This window comes from Peromyscus maniculatus, chromosome 4 (genome assembly GCF_049852395.1).
Source record: "Peromyscus maniculatus bairdii isolate BWxNUB_F1_BW_parent chromosome 4, HU_Pman_BW_mat_3.1, whole genome shotgun sequence".
In the NCBI taxonomy this organism is placed as follows: Eukaryota; Metazoa; Chordata; class Mammalia; order Rodentia; family Cricetidae; genus Peromyscus; species Peromyscus maniculatus.
In genome coordinates, this window is record NC_134855.1 from 42,624,325 (window position 1) to 42,642,356 (window position 18,032).

The following is an 18,032-nucleotide window of genomic DNA, read 5'->3' on the forward strand; positions in this document are numbered from 1 at the left end:
GCCAGGGCTTTATGTCTTGTATCTTCCTCAATCACATTCCGTTTTATTTTTGAAGATGTACTCTCACTGTGAAGCCAAAGCTCATAGACTGGGTAGAGCAGCCAGGCAGCATGTCCCAGAGACTCCTGTGTCTCTGACTCTCCAGGGTTAGGATGACAAATACACCCCCCATCAAGATATAGAAACCACTCAAATGTCCATCAGTGGGTAAACAAATGCCACTGTGGAAGACGACATGCACCATTTCATTCCCAGAACAGGTGAACTCATAAAGACAGCTCGGATCAGTGGCTACCAGGGCCTGGAAGAAACTGCTTATTGAGAGCATTATCTTCTCTTGAACCTAAACGAAAGTGATGGTTGCACAACGTGCTGAATGTGTTAAACATAAATTGTTCATATTAAGATAATGACAAATTTGAACTCAATAAAGACATTGAAAACTACAAAATCAAGCTTTCCCCTCCGCCCGACATGACACCTGATCCAGCTTTCTCTCCTCTTCTGTCTTTATTATGATCTCACTCCCACCCACTGTGCCAGGAAAGTGTTGACACATTCTAATGACAGTAAAAACTGAATGACAAAGACAGGAAGGCAGTGGACCTAGAACATACATTAACTGTCAACCGAGAGGTAAGGCAGTGGACCTAGAACATACATTAACTGTCAACCAAGAGGGAAGGTAGTGGACCTAGAACATACATCAACTGTCAACTGAGAGGGAAGGCAGTGGACCTAGAACATACATTAACTGTCAACCAAGAGGGAAGGCAGTGGACCTAGAACATACATTAACTGTCAACCGAGAGGGAAGGCAGTGGACCTAGAACATACATTAACTGTCAACCGAGAGGGAAGGCAGTGGACCTAGAACATACATTAACTGTCAACTGAGAGGAAAGGCAGTGGACCTAGAACATACATTAACTATCAACTGAGAGGGAAGGCAGTGGACCTAGAACATACATTAACTGTCAACCAAGAGGGAAGGTAGTGGACCTAGAACATACATTAACTGTCAACCGAGAGGGAAATCAGTGGACCTAGAACATACATTAACTGTCAACCAAGAGGGAAGGTAGTGGACCTAGAACATACATTAACTGTCTACCGAGAGGGAAATCAGTGGACCTAGAACATACATTAACTGTCAACCAAGAGGGAAGGTAGTGGACCTAGAACATACATTAACTGTCAACCGAGAGGGAAGGCAATGGACCTAGAACATACATTAACTGTCAACCAAGAGGGAAGTGTACCTCCTCCTCAGCCTCAGCAGAAAGAAAATGGGGACACTCGAAGATACCAAACAAGACTCAGTTTTCTCTAATTTTCATTTCCAAACACATCAAAAAGCTGGCTTGAGTATATACTTTGTTATCTAAATCCCTTTCTGGCAACATATGAAGTGATAGGATAAAAGATAATTAGTAAAATACAGGGTACATGATAGGATAAAATTAGTACAATACACACGATATACATTGGAAAATGATACCATTTCTCAGGCATGAATTATGAAGAATGCTTCAGAAAATACTGAAACTTCCATGTTATTAGAAAGATTTAAGAATGATAGTAAATCACATATTTGTAAACGTCAGTAGCAATGGGAAAACTGAAAAATATGGGCAGGCACATTCTTTGGGTTGTACCTCTTTTCAATAGAAAGTACTTTTTTGTGATTTCCCCAATTATAACTAACAGCAGAATTTTCAAAAGGAAATGGTTGATCACTTAAAGCTGTGACAAATTTACTAGCAAATACACTTTTAAAGTAAATGTTTTTATTTTTTACATTTTTACCTATGTATTCATTTGCTGTGTGTTTGCATATGCATGAGCCCATGCACATGTTCTAGCACGCACGTGGAGGTCAGAGGAAAACTGTGGGGAGTGGGTTTGCTGCTTCTACCATGTGGGTCTCTGGGATCAAACTCAGGTCATTACGTTTTCAACAAATTCATCTTACTGGCCCCTAAATATGTGTTTTCAACACCATCTGGAAGAAATCAGTTCTGCAGCTTTCCTATTTTTATCTACCTTTAGAACGTCCTAACTCTTTTCAAAAGGTTCATCAACAAATTACACTTACAGAACTTTAATTTCAACAATGTCATACAAGGGATGTTTTAGAAACATACTCAAAATAAAATGTGTACAATAATTTCAGTTGCACTTATTAAGCTAGACATCGGATGATAAACAGTAGCTGCTGGGCGAGGGAGAGCCAGTGTTACTGAAGAGTGCCAACCACACTCCACACTCCTGTGTAAAGGCACACATCTCAGAACGCTTGGAGAGCATAAACTGGCCTTTATGGAGGCAGGGAAAAGGACAAAAAGTTGACTTGGGAGGGAAGCAGGGTGGATCCAGGAAGAGCTGGAGGAGGGATGGTGAATATGGTCAAATGATCAAAAGATGTAGGAAGTTCTCAAAGAACACACACATACACACACACACACACACACACACACACACACACACACACACAATAGAACACAAAATAATTCCAATTAGCAATATCCAGGAGGAAATTTTTTAAATACAATTCCCTGTGGGTTTAGGACCATTGTACAAGCACAAACCATGTCATCCAGCTACACTTTACTCACAACAGTAAAGATGAGTCATTTCTAGAAACAGAACACTTATTTCACACACAAAAGGCACGGGGATTGGGGCTCTATTCTGTATGATCATCTCTTGAACTAGAGATAGTGAGCACATTTGGTGGGGGTGATTTTCCTTCTTTCTCATACAGCCACACAGACTAGCACAGGGTCTTCACATGAGGAAATAGAGGTGTCTTCAGACACTTACAGACCTTGGAGCATTGACTAAGCACCCAACCCTCCTGGGAGATTACCTTCAGCAATCTAATGGCGGTCACCCAGCACATCCTGCTCTGCTCTTCTTCCGCACAGAGCATTTTCAGGTCCCGGGGTCCTCCTGCTTTGTTAGGCTAGAAGGCCACAGCACATTGTTTATTGTTAATGCATATCTTGAAGGTAACACCTGTTGAAATAAAAACCACTAAAATTCTCCTATGCATAAGGGAACTCTATCTCTTTTCGAAAGAAATTGACAGAAACTCAAGCTTACCTAAAAGACTGAGGCTTGCCTTACTCATCTATCAAAACATTTAGCCTGTACCTTAAAGCAGAATCCATAGGCAGTTGGTGCTCCATGTTTTTTTTTGCCTGGCAGTGACATGTAAACATTACTAGTGCTGAATTCGCTGAAAAACTGCAAGTGCCGTGGTTCCTTAAAAAAAAAACAAACATACATGTGAATGTTGAAATGGATGCATGCTTTCACAGTATCTTTTGCATTTCTCATATTACACAATTTGTAGCTTGGACCAAAAAAATTACCTCAAACAATATACCAGCGCAATGTCACAAAAACAAAAGGAAGAGGTTGCCACTTCCTTAGATAACCGGTAGCTACATACAGTTTCATTTAAATTGGCAAGTGGAAATTTGTTTACAATCTTACTTCCATTAACAGATAAATTCCTATTTTAAGTTTCCTCTTCTCATTAACCATCATGTCAAACGAAAAGAGAAAGCCTCAAAGGCTTTTAAAAGCGTTCCCCTCATCTCAGTTTCGCGTGGTAGGTTCTACCAAAGGAGGAAATTTGGCTTCTTGAGAAGAAAATGGGGAAAGAAAAAGAAAATCTTGGGTTCTTTCAGACACAACCATCCCTCTCACATCTGTTTGCTGCCTGACAGGAGTCTGTGTGGCCATCTTGTTCCACAAAAGGAGAGGAGCCTGCACACACGAGTTCAGGGAAATTACCTGGGACGGAATGTGTCTGATTGTCAGGGCAAAGGGAAATCGTGAGCGGCTATTTCTTTTCGGGAAAATCCGAGAGATTTGGAGCTGGCCATGGGAAATCACTAGGTCACATCATTCTGTGGTAGGTTAATAACTTGGAGAAGTGCTTAATTCTGAGGTTGACTATATAATCAAAACTGGCCAAAATGCATTTGTTCTCCAAAACCTTGCTACTAGCAGTGTGGTCACTGAACCAGAGAATCTGTCTCACCTGGGAGCTTGTTAGAAATGCAAAATTTCAGGGCCCATTCGGGGCCCACTGAATCAATATTTGCATTTTAACAAGATCCCAGGTGGTCTTGCATGCACAGTGTTTAGCAGCAGTACACACACACACACACACACACACACACACACACACACTCACACAATACATTCAGCAGTATGAACCACCTTGTCCAAATTGGAATACATTTCATTTTCATTTACCAGTAAGCTATTCCAACTCAAAAGATGTCATTGCATGTCACTATTCCTAAGCATCTTAGTCTAAAAAATGTACTTCTTTGGAGAATAAAAGCAGAAATTCTTAAATTTATTTATTTATTTTGAGTTTTTGAGACAGGGTCTCTCTATATAGTCCCAACTATCCTGAAACTCACTATTTAGACCAGGCCAGCCTTAAGCTCACCAAGATCCTCCTGATTCTGGCTCAAAGTTCTGGGATTAAAGGCGTGTATCACCATGCCTAGCCTGAATATATATATATATATATATGTGTGTGTGTGTGTGTGTGTGTGTGTGTGTGTGTGTGTATACATGTATATATACATGTAAATATATATACATATATATACATGTATATATATATATAACTTTTGTTTTGGGATAATCTTTTTGTACACTGTGAAGATGTGTCACTCAGATCGGTTTAATAATAAGCTGAATGGCCAATAGCTAGGCAGGATTTCCAGGCACAGAGGTCACTAGAAACAAGAATGTAGGAGATGCCAGGGATGCGGAGAAAGCAGCATGGGCTTTACAAAGTAAAGGTAACCAAGCCAAATAAAAGAACGTAGATTAAAAGATACAGGTAAATTTGAGTTATAAGAACTTGTTAGAAACAAACCTAAGATATCGGCTGACCTGTCATAATTAATAAGTCTCTGTATGGTTACTTGGAAAATAGCAGGTGGGACAGAAAAGACTCGCTACAAATCTTCTTTTAAAAAAAATAAAAAATTAAAATAAAAAAGTTTTCTTAGAATTGTATTATATTAGAATATATATTCACTGACAGTACCTAATTTGATAATAAAAATGCATACTAAAAGGCTATTAGATTGAGTTATCAAAATCTATTGGTAAATGTACATATGCTATGTAAGGAAGGAGAAGGACAGATGGTACTTAAGGCTTTCACTAACATGCAATTCACAGCCATATCTCCAAGCCTTAGGGTAGTGGTTAGTAACTCCCATGCAACTTCACTTCCTTGGAAGTGAAAGTATTCAACCAAGACCATTTCATAGGAAAAATAAGAAACAAAACCGAGAAATATTCTCCTTACTAGGTAGACATGCCATGTAGTACATTGGATAGCATACATATTAAAGTCTAAAAAACTGAAGTTCTCTTATGTCCCCAAATTTTTTAAGTGGGTGAATTTAGAATTATCTCCATGTATAAATTACCTTATTATTTTGTGTGTTTTATATTTATGTTTGTGTGTGTGTGTGTATGTGTGTGTGTATACCATGGTGTGCTTGTGGAGGTTTCAAAGGAAAACTTGTGGGAGTCAGTTCTCTCCTTCCAACATGTGGGTTCTAACAATCCTGAACTCAGGTTGCTAGACTTAGCAGAGAACACCTTTACTCACTGAGCCATTTCTCCTGCCTCATATGCGGATTAGAAGAATATTATGGTATCAATTGGCAACCTATGTTTAAAATATTACTACTTCAGGTCTTATGACAGATTTTTTTACCTGTCTCTGGAGACTGGTTGAACAAACCAGATTAAAAAAAAAAAAAAAAAAAAAAAAAAAAGGTGTAGGGGCTGGAGCGATGCCTCAGCAGTTAAGAGTACTTACTGCTCTTGTAGAAGACCTGGGTTCAGTTCCCAGCTCCTAGGTGGACAAACAACTGTCTATAACTCCATTTCCAGAAAACCTGACATTTCTTCTGATCACAACAGGGTCTTGCATGCATGTGTGGTACATAGACATACACTGAGGCACACAGCACAATGCACACATAAAATGAAATAAATATATTTTTGAAAAGAAAAACTGTAAATCCTATTAGGCTTCAAAATCTGAAACCTCTGATGAGGATGAAGAACCAGAAAATTGGTTTGTAGTGGGAGGAAATGATGCCTTTGATATAGGAATAACAGCATCCAGGTTCCATGAATGCTATAGAGTAGATAAAATCAGTGTAAAGTAAGTTCAAAGACTTTTGAAAAGTATTATAGCAGATGACTAGGATTCAGACAAATTTCCAACTCTTGACATCAGCTAAGAACGAAATCGCCATAACAAAATAAAACTTGATATCTTAGAGCTAACAGATAGCTCATAACATACCCCAGATACCTTGGCTTACCTTTGATGTGCCTTTAGTAGAAAAATATAAACCAGATCTTCTCAGGAAAAAGTAAACTTTTTTCCAAGACTTCTTTCCCTGTTCTTTTGCATGTAAGAAACCATGGATTTCAGGATAGGTGCTTGAGCTTAAAAACATCTGGAAGACACAGAAGATGCTTTCATAATATTATGGAAACAATGATGCCAATAGTCTTTTACCTGTCAGACATGGACACGCAAAATCAGACAGTATCAGTGGTGTCTGCGCTGTGCGGAGATCACAATGCATGCTTGATAGAACTCTATTAAAAACCTGGCACAAGTTCCAAACTAAGGTTCTGCAGAAAATATACACTCAAAGTAATCAGCAAATGGATAAAAACCAAAATCACAAGTTATCTGAATTTCTACTTAACAGTGGGCCTTATCTAGAGAATTATGCCCTGATGTGCTTCATCTTTCCTATAGATTCACAAACAGTAGTTTGCCTATAAAGGATATTATGCAATACTGTAGGGCTCCTATCTGGACTTCACTCATTACATAGACAGTTGAGTCACGTTCACCTGCCTAGTGAGGATAAGGCAAGCAATCTCTCTTTGTCTCCTGTGATTTTAGTTTTAGGTGGGCATAGCAGGGTGAAGTTTTAAAGAGAATTTTAACAGCATCTTCTATCCCATTGAGCCATGAAGAGGTGGCATCTGTTTCTCACCCCCTAAATTTTCATAAGTCGGTTACCCTTAGAATTTGTTTGGAGTCACACTACCAGTTCTAGGTAGAGCCTTAGCTTCATAGCTTCCAGGAATTGGTTCATGGAAACCAGCTGTCAGATTTTTTTTTTTTTTAAAAAAAAAGGTGATTACCTGAGACCACCATGGGCAAGAAACCTAATGACAGTGGGAAAGCCCTGCTGGGGAGGATAAGACACCATGTGGAGAGACAGAGTGAAAATCAGCTTTGAAGGGGATGCTCGGCCTCCAGCCCCTGAGACAAACAGCCACAGAACTGAGCCAGCCAGCATGCTCTTACCCAACTCATGCCCTACAAACATCACTGGTAAAATGTCAACAGATACTTGAAGCCATTCATATTTGGAAGTTTGTTACAAAGCAGTCATTAGTTGGGCATGCTTGGGCAAAGAAAAAGGGCAGTCGTAAGTGGCTATGCTGTGTCCTTATTAAGATCGTGAAAATGCATTAGTGATTCCTGAATGAAAACACAAGTCCCTAGGAGCACACAGATGCAAAAATGGGAAAAATCTAAAGTAGTAGAAATCATTAACTAAAATGGGGCAATACATCCTAAAGGCCTGTAATACAGTCAGGGAAATGCTGATAGGAAATATTTACATTTTTAAGTAAATCACTAAAAAATTTTGATGCAACGAGCCATTAATTAATTGATATGCAAAACAGGCAAGTGGGTTTTTTTTTTTTTTTAGTTTGAGTGCTTTCCAAGTTATTAAACCAAACCAATTAAATTTTTAAAGAAGAGTCATAAGGGTCACGCTAGAAAAAGAAGAAACCTTTTAAAAAGTAGAAACATTGCCTCAGTGGAGAGGAGAGGTCAGGGCGTACACCGGACTATCTGATTCTAAAGCCTGTGATTTTCCTTTTTATTATAATTTAACATTAAAGCAAGAGAATCATGGGAGAGGACAATTAGGAAATGAGGTGGAAGAAAGGCTCCCTCCCACCACCACATCACACAAATCAGTGAAGAAGCCACCAGCAAGGCTTTGGGGTTCTACTCTACTACCCCAAGGGCTGCCTCTAGAGACCCCGCAGCATGGAAGCTGCTTGTAGAAAACAGATTCTCTTGAAACTAACAATATTTATCAAATATTCTTAAGGGCTAAAATAAAACACACCCTATTTAAAAATCCACAGGAAACAAATCTGTGCTAAACACCCCTTGCCTCATATATCAAAAAGCATGCTATAAATACTGACTAGGGACCATTACTATTCATTGAATTTGTGAACACCAGGTTTAGCTTAAATAGCACTAATGAACCTGTGAAAAACAACCGTGGATGCCAGATTGCTGAATCTATGGAAAATAAAGTTAGCCAAACAGTTGGCTGACTGTAAAGACAATGCCTGGTAAATGACTCTCCCAGGCCACAGCCGGGGGGGACAGGAGTGAGCCCAGCAGTCTTAAGGCTAACTTCATGGAGATGCTAAGGATGTTTTAGGACTGCATGTATGTGTTTCCCTCACACCACTGCAAGTGCTGGCATATGGGAAGGATGCACTGCATACCCTGTCTATTCATTTAACTGCTGTGTATTTTCTCTCAAGTAGCATTGACACTATTTATTACAAAAGCTATACTAAGTACCTACTAGTGAAATGTCTGCAGTTTCCTGGGAAGTGCATTTTTTTTTCAAAAGATGCACATTTTTTTTAACACAAATCACCTGCAGGTTTTCTTTCACAGAGAACATTTTTTAATTCTGAAAATTCTTTACAACCAGGAGAGAAAATGTTATTGATTATTTAGTAAATTATTTATTCAAGTTTTTTTTCCTTTTTATCTTCAGGAAAAAAATTAATCATGCAGGCCACAATATTTCAAAATCCACCAAAAATTCAGGAAATTAAACAAAAGTTTCCACTTTGGTGTTCTTACATAGTTTAAGGAAAACATTTTACCTGCAGGATCTGTGTAGGGGATCTGTCACCGTTGGTCTCAGGTGCAAAGGACACCATGTGCTCTGGAAAGAAATACTGACCAAAGATACAAGTTAAATCAGTCCCAAACCAGGGTGACCATTAGAGGAACCTAAGCAAAATGTCTTAAAAATCAACATGTCTAAAATTCCTGCAAAATGATTTGAAAAATGTCACTCCTAAACCTAAACTAAATGGCCTCTTAATGAAGCCAGGTGGCACTGGGTCCTGAGATCAGCAGACACGCCAAATCATACTCAGGGAGAAAGCCTAGCCCTTGAGTTCATAGTGAGCTTGCTCTGATTTCTTCCTTCAGTCCTACAACCACCCCACCAAGTACTAGAAGAGCCCTGACCCATTTCACAAAGTGAAGACTCATCGAAGTAAGGGTCAACGGCTGTGTCAAAAGTCATAGGCCAGAACACAAAACAGCCAGGACTCAGCTGAGAAGCTAAAAGGCCACTCATTTCTACCTACTATTTCTCCAAACTTGTTTAATCATAAAGTTCACCCCAAGAAATTGTTTAAAATAGAAATTCCCAAGCTTCATTCTTGACTTTTCTGATTCAGTAGGTTTGGACAGGTCTTGAAGTCTGTGTTTTTAATAAGTCCTGGGGCTCCCCAAGGTACATTTCATGATAAGAAAAGTTGGGAAACATATATTCTACTCTACTTCCTCCAAGACAGGGTTTGTCAACAGCTGTCTACTAATACTGTGGTCGAAAACTTGTGCATTGTTGGGGCTGACCTGTGTGTTACAGATGTTTAACACCTGGCTTTCCAGCCTATCCCACAGCTGTTCTCCTACTCACCAGTGCTGCCTGGATTTAAAAAAAAGCCCCATAGATTATCACATCACCCCCAAGTCAAGAACCACTACTCAGATCTACAAAAATCAATGTCAAGCTTTATTTAAATAAAAATAAATAAAATAAAAATTGCATCCTAAGCCATATTCCCTTAAATATAACCTTTAAATGGATGCCTTAATAAAGACTCCCAACAAGAAAATACTTTTCTTTCGATTCTAATTCTATTTCATCATTATTAGAACTCTCATTTTCATTGTCAAAGATCAACCCATTATGTTTCTATTAATAAGTTACAATAAAAGAGAACATAAGAGGTCTTTCAGGGTTTGAAAATATTCTATTATGGTGTGTATCATATATTTTTCATAAAGGATCGTTTCAATCCAATTATCCAAAACTCAGTATAAAAATACACCACAGCTGCAGAGACAAAAACAATTTAAAATAATGAGCCCAGAGGCGATTCTGACTTCTCTGAATCCGCAGACTTCATTAGGATGGCACGCATTTACTTTCTTTTAAAGAGAACTGTAATGAACATAGTGTTTACTAGGTAATGTGCTGTTCTTTATCTCATTTCTACTCAGTTCAGAAGCTGCTACACTGAAAATAAAGTAATTTAAAGAAAGATACATACCAGTCTTAAATGTCTGGCAAAGCTACAGTACTCTCAACAATCACCAATTTACTTTAGAGAATGCCTTACTTCCCTTAATTCTATGAAATGTACTAAACTGTAATGTTCTAGAAGACACTTGGGGACCTATAACAATTCATTTTCTAAAGTAAATACAGAATTTCTTTGACTTTGTATCTTAATAGGCAGAAAAGAGAAGCAATAGCAAGGATCTCCAAGTTGGTTTTCCAAAGAGTTTGAAATTAAATAATCAAATTTACTTCCATTCAGGTTTTGTCAAAAATGTTAGTGCTTTATCTGTGAATGTAAACTATCATGCATCGTGTTTAGCTCACCATTGTTAGAATAAGAAATCAGAGCACAAATCCAAAGTAACTAGCTCTACCCCCATTTATAATAATGCTCTTCCGCACATAAAATTTAACTGACTCATTAATTCCGTAACTGTTAATGGAGAGTCCACTCACCATTGGGTTCTTAAAACATTCATATTTGGCATAATTTTTTCTAAGGTACAGCTTATTTTCTTCTTCCATCCCCCAGTGAGACAGCACTTCAATCACCAGCTCATGGTCTTCTATTATTCTTTCTGCGAGAATGTTTCAATGAGTATGTTGACAGATACATAAATAGTTCAATAGGCAAACGTGAAAATACGCATAAATACATCAGCATAGAAACATATGGAGTAAATTATGTAGTGTTCACAATGTATTATTAAACAGAAGTTTCATCTCAATTCTTAAATATCTACACTGGCAAGATTTCTTTTCAATTCTGAATTATTATATCGACTTTTATGCCAGCACCATCATCTAAAGAGAAAATTACATAAAATATCACAAATGCCATTTTTGCTAATTCTCAGTCTCCTTTTGTTGCTATGTAAATTACTGTATAAGTTTGATAACAAACCTGTATTAAGATGTGGGAGCTATTCTTTCCTTAACTCATCATGGTGCCAAAATTAAAATATTTGCTCCAGGTTTGAACAATTCACCTCATTAAGAGATGAAGAATTTTGACAGGTTCACTATGCATTTTAAGATACATAATCTAGGTAGCTGAAAAAATTAAAACACATGCTCAAAAGGGGGAATTTCCTCTCAAGTCGATACAGTTTTTTATGAAACTCAATTCCTCGTGGCACTTTAGACTTTGAAAACTAATTCAAGGAAAATAGACCCTGTATTAACAATGGAGATAAGTAAGTAATGTAGGAAGGTGCTCAGCAGAAATGAACCAAGCAGTGGGAACTTTTGAGAAGTCAAACGTAACCAACATAATATCTATTGTAATGCAGACTGCGATGGTGTTTGTGACTGTATCATTCATAACAGCCCCAAACTGGAGACTACCCATCCACCCCTTGACAGGAAAATGACTTTTGCAAAAGCATACACAAAAAGGATATTCTACAATAATCCCAAACAGAAATCTCAGAAGTGAAAGATGTATATTGCATGAGTCCTCTCACATAAGGTTCAGAGTGAGAAAAATTCATCTATGCGGCTAGGAATAATAAGAGATAGAAGGTGAGTGGGGAGCGCATGAAGCAACTGGTCACAATTCTGTTTAGTCCTGTAGATGTTACTCAGGAGCATGCAGTGTCTGAAAAGTCACAAAGCTGCCCCATGGTATGGGCTCACCTTCTTCAGTACAGCTCATTCTTCAACAAAAAGTCAGGATAATTTAATTATGAAATTGCCAATAAGGAAGAGAGAGTCTAGAATAGCTAAAAAGGGAATAGGAACTCCTCTTTTTATGTTCCTAGGAACTTTTTGAAAAGAATCAGCATCTCAGAAGTTCAACACTCAGGCGTGATCTGGGCCATACTACAGGGACCCTTCCACAGAAGCCTGTTCTCTGAAAGGAGTTCATCTCGATGAACATGGGTGAGTTGCAGTAAGTGCTCACAAGCAAGCAGAATTTTGGCCTTGGTTGGATCAAGTACCATTGTTTCTGCTCACTGGCTATGTTTCCCTTCACTGCTTCCCTTTCTGAAAACTCAGTTTTTAGCTTCACTCTTTCCTTTCTTCTCTAAATGAAGTCACTCTTTTTGACACACCCATCGAGTTCCCTGAAGTGAAATCTCTGCCTAAAATTGCTCTCCACGGGACTGAGCTTCTCCACCTCCTCAAATATACTTTGTTGAAAGTCAAGGTCACACCTTAATTTTTTTCAGGGTTCCAGATCTTTTTTTTATTAATTAAGAAAATTTTTATTCATTTTACATACCAATCACAGATGCCCCTCTTCCCTCCTCCCACCCCTGCAACCTTCCCCCACCCACCTTCCCCCCATCCCCTCCTACAAGAGGTAAGGCCTCCCACGGGGAGTCAGCAGAGCCTGGTACATTGAGTAGAGGCAGGTCCAAGCCCCTCCCCCTGCCTCAAGGCTGTGCCAGGTGTCCCACCATAGGTAGCAGGCTCCAAAAAGCCTGCTCATGCACCAGGGATGAATCCTGATCCTACTGCCAGGTAGCCCCTTAAGCAGATCATGCTACACAACTGTCTTGCTCATGCAGAGGGCCTAGTCCAGTCCCATGGAGGCTCTACAGCACACCCTAATTTTTTTAAAACAGTAAACACAGAATGATCATTCAATGCCACTCCCAATTTCACATCTGGCTCTAAGTCCCCAAGAAATGACAGCTAAGACTCCCAACTTCACATCTGACTCTGAGTCCCAAAGAAATGAAGCTAAGATTCCAAAAGATATTTGTGCCTAAAGGCAAAAACACCACCATATCCTTGGGGGTGAGGGGGGCAGGGAGAGATACACAAGATAGAAACTCAGCCTTAAAAGAAATGAAGGTATGATGTACACTAGATGTGATAAAACCCTAAAGACCCTGTACTATGTAAAATCAGACAGACACAAAAGGCAAACGCTATGTGACCCCATAAAGGTACCTAGAGCAATCCAATGCACAGTAACAGAGAACTGAATGGTAGTTTCCAGGGCTGGCAGTGAGGAGAAAATAAAAAGCATTATTGCTTACCTAGTAAATAATTTCCATGTGGGAAGAGAGGGTATTCTATAGACAAGTGTTGGTTCTACGGGGCTTATGTGATATATAAGCCCACTGAACTGCATAGTCACATTGGATAAGATAGTAAATTTTATTTATACTATTCTACCATAATTTAATAGTATGCCTCATTACCCTTACAGTTATCTTCCTTTCAAACCTGGAAGTACTTGTTCTTCTTGAAATCTTATTTTTGTGACTGTTAATATCATTTTGGCCATATTCTGTCAGAGAAACGTAAACTTAAAAGTCCCTTCTGCATGTTTTTCTACCTCTCACTCTGTATCCTTTACTCCTGATATTCCCAGTTGTGCTCTCTCCACATCCCCGCTCAGAAACAACAACCCCCCAAGCCTATTCCCGATGTCACCATGCCAATGGACCCCCATCTTTTCTCACAGAAACTCTTTACTAATCCCTAAACCTCCAGCTACTCTTTGTACTCTACCTCCAGCCTGAACGCTGATATCCTAACAGTCACCCTAAACCATCTGTGCCCATGGAAATCCTGCCCAGAATGCATAGTAATTTCTACTTCTCATGAAACAAAACCATAAGACCTGACAATGACACCTTATCCATCCATCTATCCATTCAAATTGTCACCAAAGGCCTGCATGGGTCGGGTGCTCCCCTTAGACCTGGGAGTTTTGAAATGGACAAAACCAGGAATAAATGGCTGCCCTTGTGGAGTCCCTAATAGAAAAATACAGACAATAAATAAAATGTGAGCCCTTTAAAGATGGCAATAAACTCGACAGGAAAACACAGAGCAGGGAAGAGAGACTGTGCTGAGAGCAAGGGAAAGGGTTCATTTCCAGGGGCTTTACAGAGAAGTGCCTGTGGAGAGGACGATCTTCCAGCAAAGATGCTGAGAGAAGGGCAGAGCCAAGCACTCATGGCAGAGGAGGCTGGGATGTCGGATGCACAGCATGGCGGTTAGCCTAAGTAATGCTGAGTGAGTGACAACAGAACAGCACCAGGAGAAGGGTGTCTAGAGGCAGTAGAGAGGGGGGTTCGAAGCCCCACCCTCCATGATAAGGACTTACAGGAGACAGGACAATGGACAGAGGAACAAAATGAAAGATCCGGTTTTAACTGTTTTAACTGCATCGCGCTTGCTGTTGAGGGTAAAACTGATTTTCCACAGCCACAAGGACTGAAAACACAGAGTCCAGTTAGGAAGTTGATAGGCATTAGCCAGGGCAGAGGTGGTAGAGAGTAGATTAACATGGTAACTGTGGGTTTTGTAAAAGGTGGCCAGGATCTGGGTGCACCCTGGGGGGTCTAAGCAGAGGGATCGGAGGGAATATTCCAAATGTGTGAGAAAGAAGGACACGTCGTGGAAGACACTGAGGTCCTCTGGCTAAGCTTGGAAGGATGGTATTAGTAAGGAGGAACTGGGAAGACTGAGACCAAGCTAGTGAGGCCCAGAGATCAGTGAACCACAGTGCAGAGCTGCATTTCAGTGGTCTCTGGATAGTACTGACTTCTGTAATCTCCCCCACAAATCTAACTTGTGCTTCCAAGCTAGGATAAATAAACGTGCTGTGGATGGAGTGTGTACTGATATTCTTTGTGACTGCCAAGAGAAGAAATTCAGAGGGACAGTAATGATACCTGTTCACTGGTTTCAGTAACCTGAGTTTCTTTGTACAATTGCCTATCTCTACCAAGAAGGAAGGAGTTCGTGCTCCACCCTGAATGTATACCAACACAGAGAGGGAAGAGCAACAGACACACATTTTCTTGATGGTTAAACTTCAAGGTACATTTCATCAGTCTTTGGCAGATATCACTGCTTGGGAAGAATCATGGTCCTCTGCTGCCTCATACGGGGATCCATCCTCTCTTGAAGAGGGAGTTACAGGTAAGGGGATCATGAAGGGGAGAGAGAGTCAAGTCAGACCCTGGATGGAGTAGGAACCAATGACTCTATATTTCCTCCTTCAGGAACAGGAATACTTTCAAGGTGTCAGGGTCCCAATAAGTTGAAACGTGCTGAGTGGGTCAAACCATAGACAATGTTTTTTTTAATCCTCCAGAACCCCTGTATCAAACAGAAGTAAGAGCTGAGGGCAATGCCAAGCTCACAGCATCCCAGAATAGAGAAAGAGTGCTAAGTCCCCAGAAGGAAAACGGGAGAGCTAAAAAAATAAAAAATAAATAAATAAAAATAAAGGCCCTAAGCTTAAAAGGCCTTATGCTTTTCAGAAAGGAAGGGTGAGACAAGCAGGAGCTTCCAGAAAATGAAGAAAACAGTGACACAAAAATATGACAAATACCTTGGTTAAAAATGATGTGTCCCACCAGGATGCTGCAAAGGTAAAAGGGGTCTCAATTGTCGAATATAAACATTTCAAACCAAAGGCAACTCACTGGCAGAACTTGAATTATTGACCCCAACAGACAATCTTGGACTGCAAACAAATGCTATGAGGTTAAATTCTCTGCTGTTCTGAGGGCTGGAGAAGCAGAGTCTAAAATTCATTCCTGTTACAAAAAGAGATTGCAACTCTGCATGGCTCAATCTATGAGCATATCACTGTTACATTTCATCTTTATAATATCCTAAGTAAATTAAATAATGTCCCTAATGATATCAAGACCTAATGCCTAGAACCTGTGAATGCTACATGGGAAAGCCTTTGCAGATGTCTAATGACAAACATACGGAATTGAGTTAGGCTCTCAATCTATCTGTAAGCATCCTTGAGAACACAGACAGAAGGGGGTTTGATATAGACGACATGGGGAATTGAAATACAAAGCAGAGATTAAGTGATGTGACTACAAGCCAAGGAACATCAGCAGCACTCAGCACCTAGAAAGGTATAGTCAGGTTCCCTTTAGAGCCCTTGAAAGAAACATGACCCTCCAGAATTTTGGAAATACAGTTCTCCAGTTTATAGCTCACCAAGTTTGTGGGAATCGATTAGACTATCCTTATGAAATTACTGTAATAACCTAATGAGCAAGTTATGTTTCTGTTTTAAAGACAGCCAGCCTGCCCAGGTTGACTGAGCCCTTGTGCCTGAGTCAAGCCGACGGCCTTTCTCCTGTAGGGTACTGCTTCATCCTACATGGGAGCTCCCACACATGGTGCTCACACTGCCACCTCAGCACTCCTAATTCTATAACCAAGAAAAGTTTAAATCACTTTCTCTTTTCCTATAGTTTAATTATCTGTTTCTTTTTATTCTGGAATGTGTCCGATAAGTATTTGCTAATCTATTGAAAATAAACAATCATGTTCTGAATGTCAGAAGAATAAAACTGATAGTTGGATTTCAAATTGTCCAGTCACAACCTTCCATAAAAGTAATTTAGATCATTTGAGTTTGGGATGCATGCAAAATTAAATACAAAAATGAGTTGGGAAAAAAAATCAGGCTGTATTTGAACAGCCACAATGAATAAGAAACTGAAAAAAAAAATAGTGTGGTGTGTGTGGTCACCAAGTAGAATGTAGTCTAGTGTTCTGTTGACATCACACACACACACACACACACACACACACACACACACACACACCTCAAAGGCAGAATATAAATCTGGAAAGAAAAGATAAGCAAGAACTACTTCAGGAAATCTCACAGATCTATAGTACTTAATGCTTGAATAATGCAAACAATAAAGTCAGAAGAATATCCTCATTAAGAAGACACATACTTTCAAAAGCTATCAAAACCTAGACTGTATTTAAGAAAGAAAAATAGATCAACTCTACTCATCTAAAGCAATGTTCTAGTTCTAACCTATGGATAATGCAGATAATATATAGACACAGCCAATAAAGGCCTACAAGGCTGGATACAGCTATGTTTCTACCTCATATACAAGTCTGACAATGAAGATAAAGTTTTCTTACCAGGAAATTTGGCTTTTAAAATTATATCATGCCGCCGGGCGGTGGTGGCGCACGCCTTTAATCCCAGCACTCAGGAGGCAAAGGCAGGCAGATCTCTGTGAGTTGGAGGCCAGCCTGGGCTACCAAGTGAGTTCCAGGAAAGGCGCAAAGCTACACAAAGAAACCCTGTCTTGAAAAACCAAAAATAAATAAATAAAAATTATATCACATTAGATAATCTTTATGCATCCATAAATCAGCATCTCGATTTAGATGCACTGTTGCTTATCATTCTCCAGCTGACTTCATCCCTCAAAGGACCACAGCTCGAGAGATCTAAACAACCCTGGTAGGGACAACTGGAAATCAACTAACCACAGCCTACTGTGATTTGTTCTTTTTTAGTGAGGCGGCTCACTAAATGTAGGGGTTCATAGGCATAACGTTCAACAGGAAGATACAGGATGCTGAGGCACAGTCTTCTGAGAGGAAGACAGGTAATGTGTGGAGGGAGCGAAAAGTTGCAGACCACCAGTGTGAAAGCCTAGGCATTGCCATAAACCATCTTACCAAGGGCTGACAATGAAAAGAGAAGTAGCAGCTCCCTTGGCACCGGAGGAATTTTTCTCCTGACAGTCCCTCTTTAACTAT

The 18,032-nt window shown here is 39.6% G+C and overlaps 1 protein-coding gene across 2 annotated transcripts in view; it reads right to left on the bottom strand.

Moving 5' to 3' along the window:
* Positions 1 to 18,032, bottom strand: part of Grb14 (growth factor receptor bound protein 14) — a 111,904-nt gene that overhangs the window by 14,195 nt on the left and 79,677 nt on the right. For both annotated transcript variants that reach the window (XM_006977171.4, XM_006977172.4), the window contains 5 exons: positions 10,965 to 11,086; positions 9,031 to 9,105; positions 6,393 to 6,530; positions 3,160 to 3,270; positions 2,873 to 2,968 (listed from right to left, as the gene is read on the bottom strand). In XM_006977171.4, the coding sequence (XP_006977233.1) occupies positions 2,873 to 2,968; positions 3,160 to 3,270; positions 6,393 to 6,530; positions 9,031 to 9,105; positions 10,965 to 11,086 (542 nt within the window). The remainder of the gene's footprint in view (positions 1 to 2,872; positions 2,969 to 3,159; positions 3,271 to 6,392; positions 6,531 to 9,030; positions 9,106 to 10,964; positions 11,087 to 18,032) is intronic.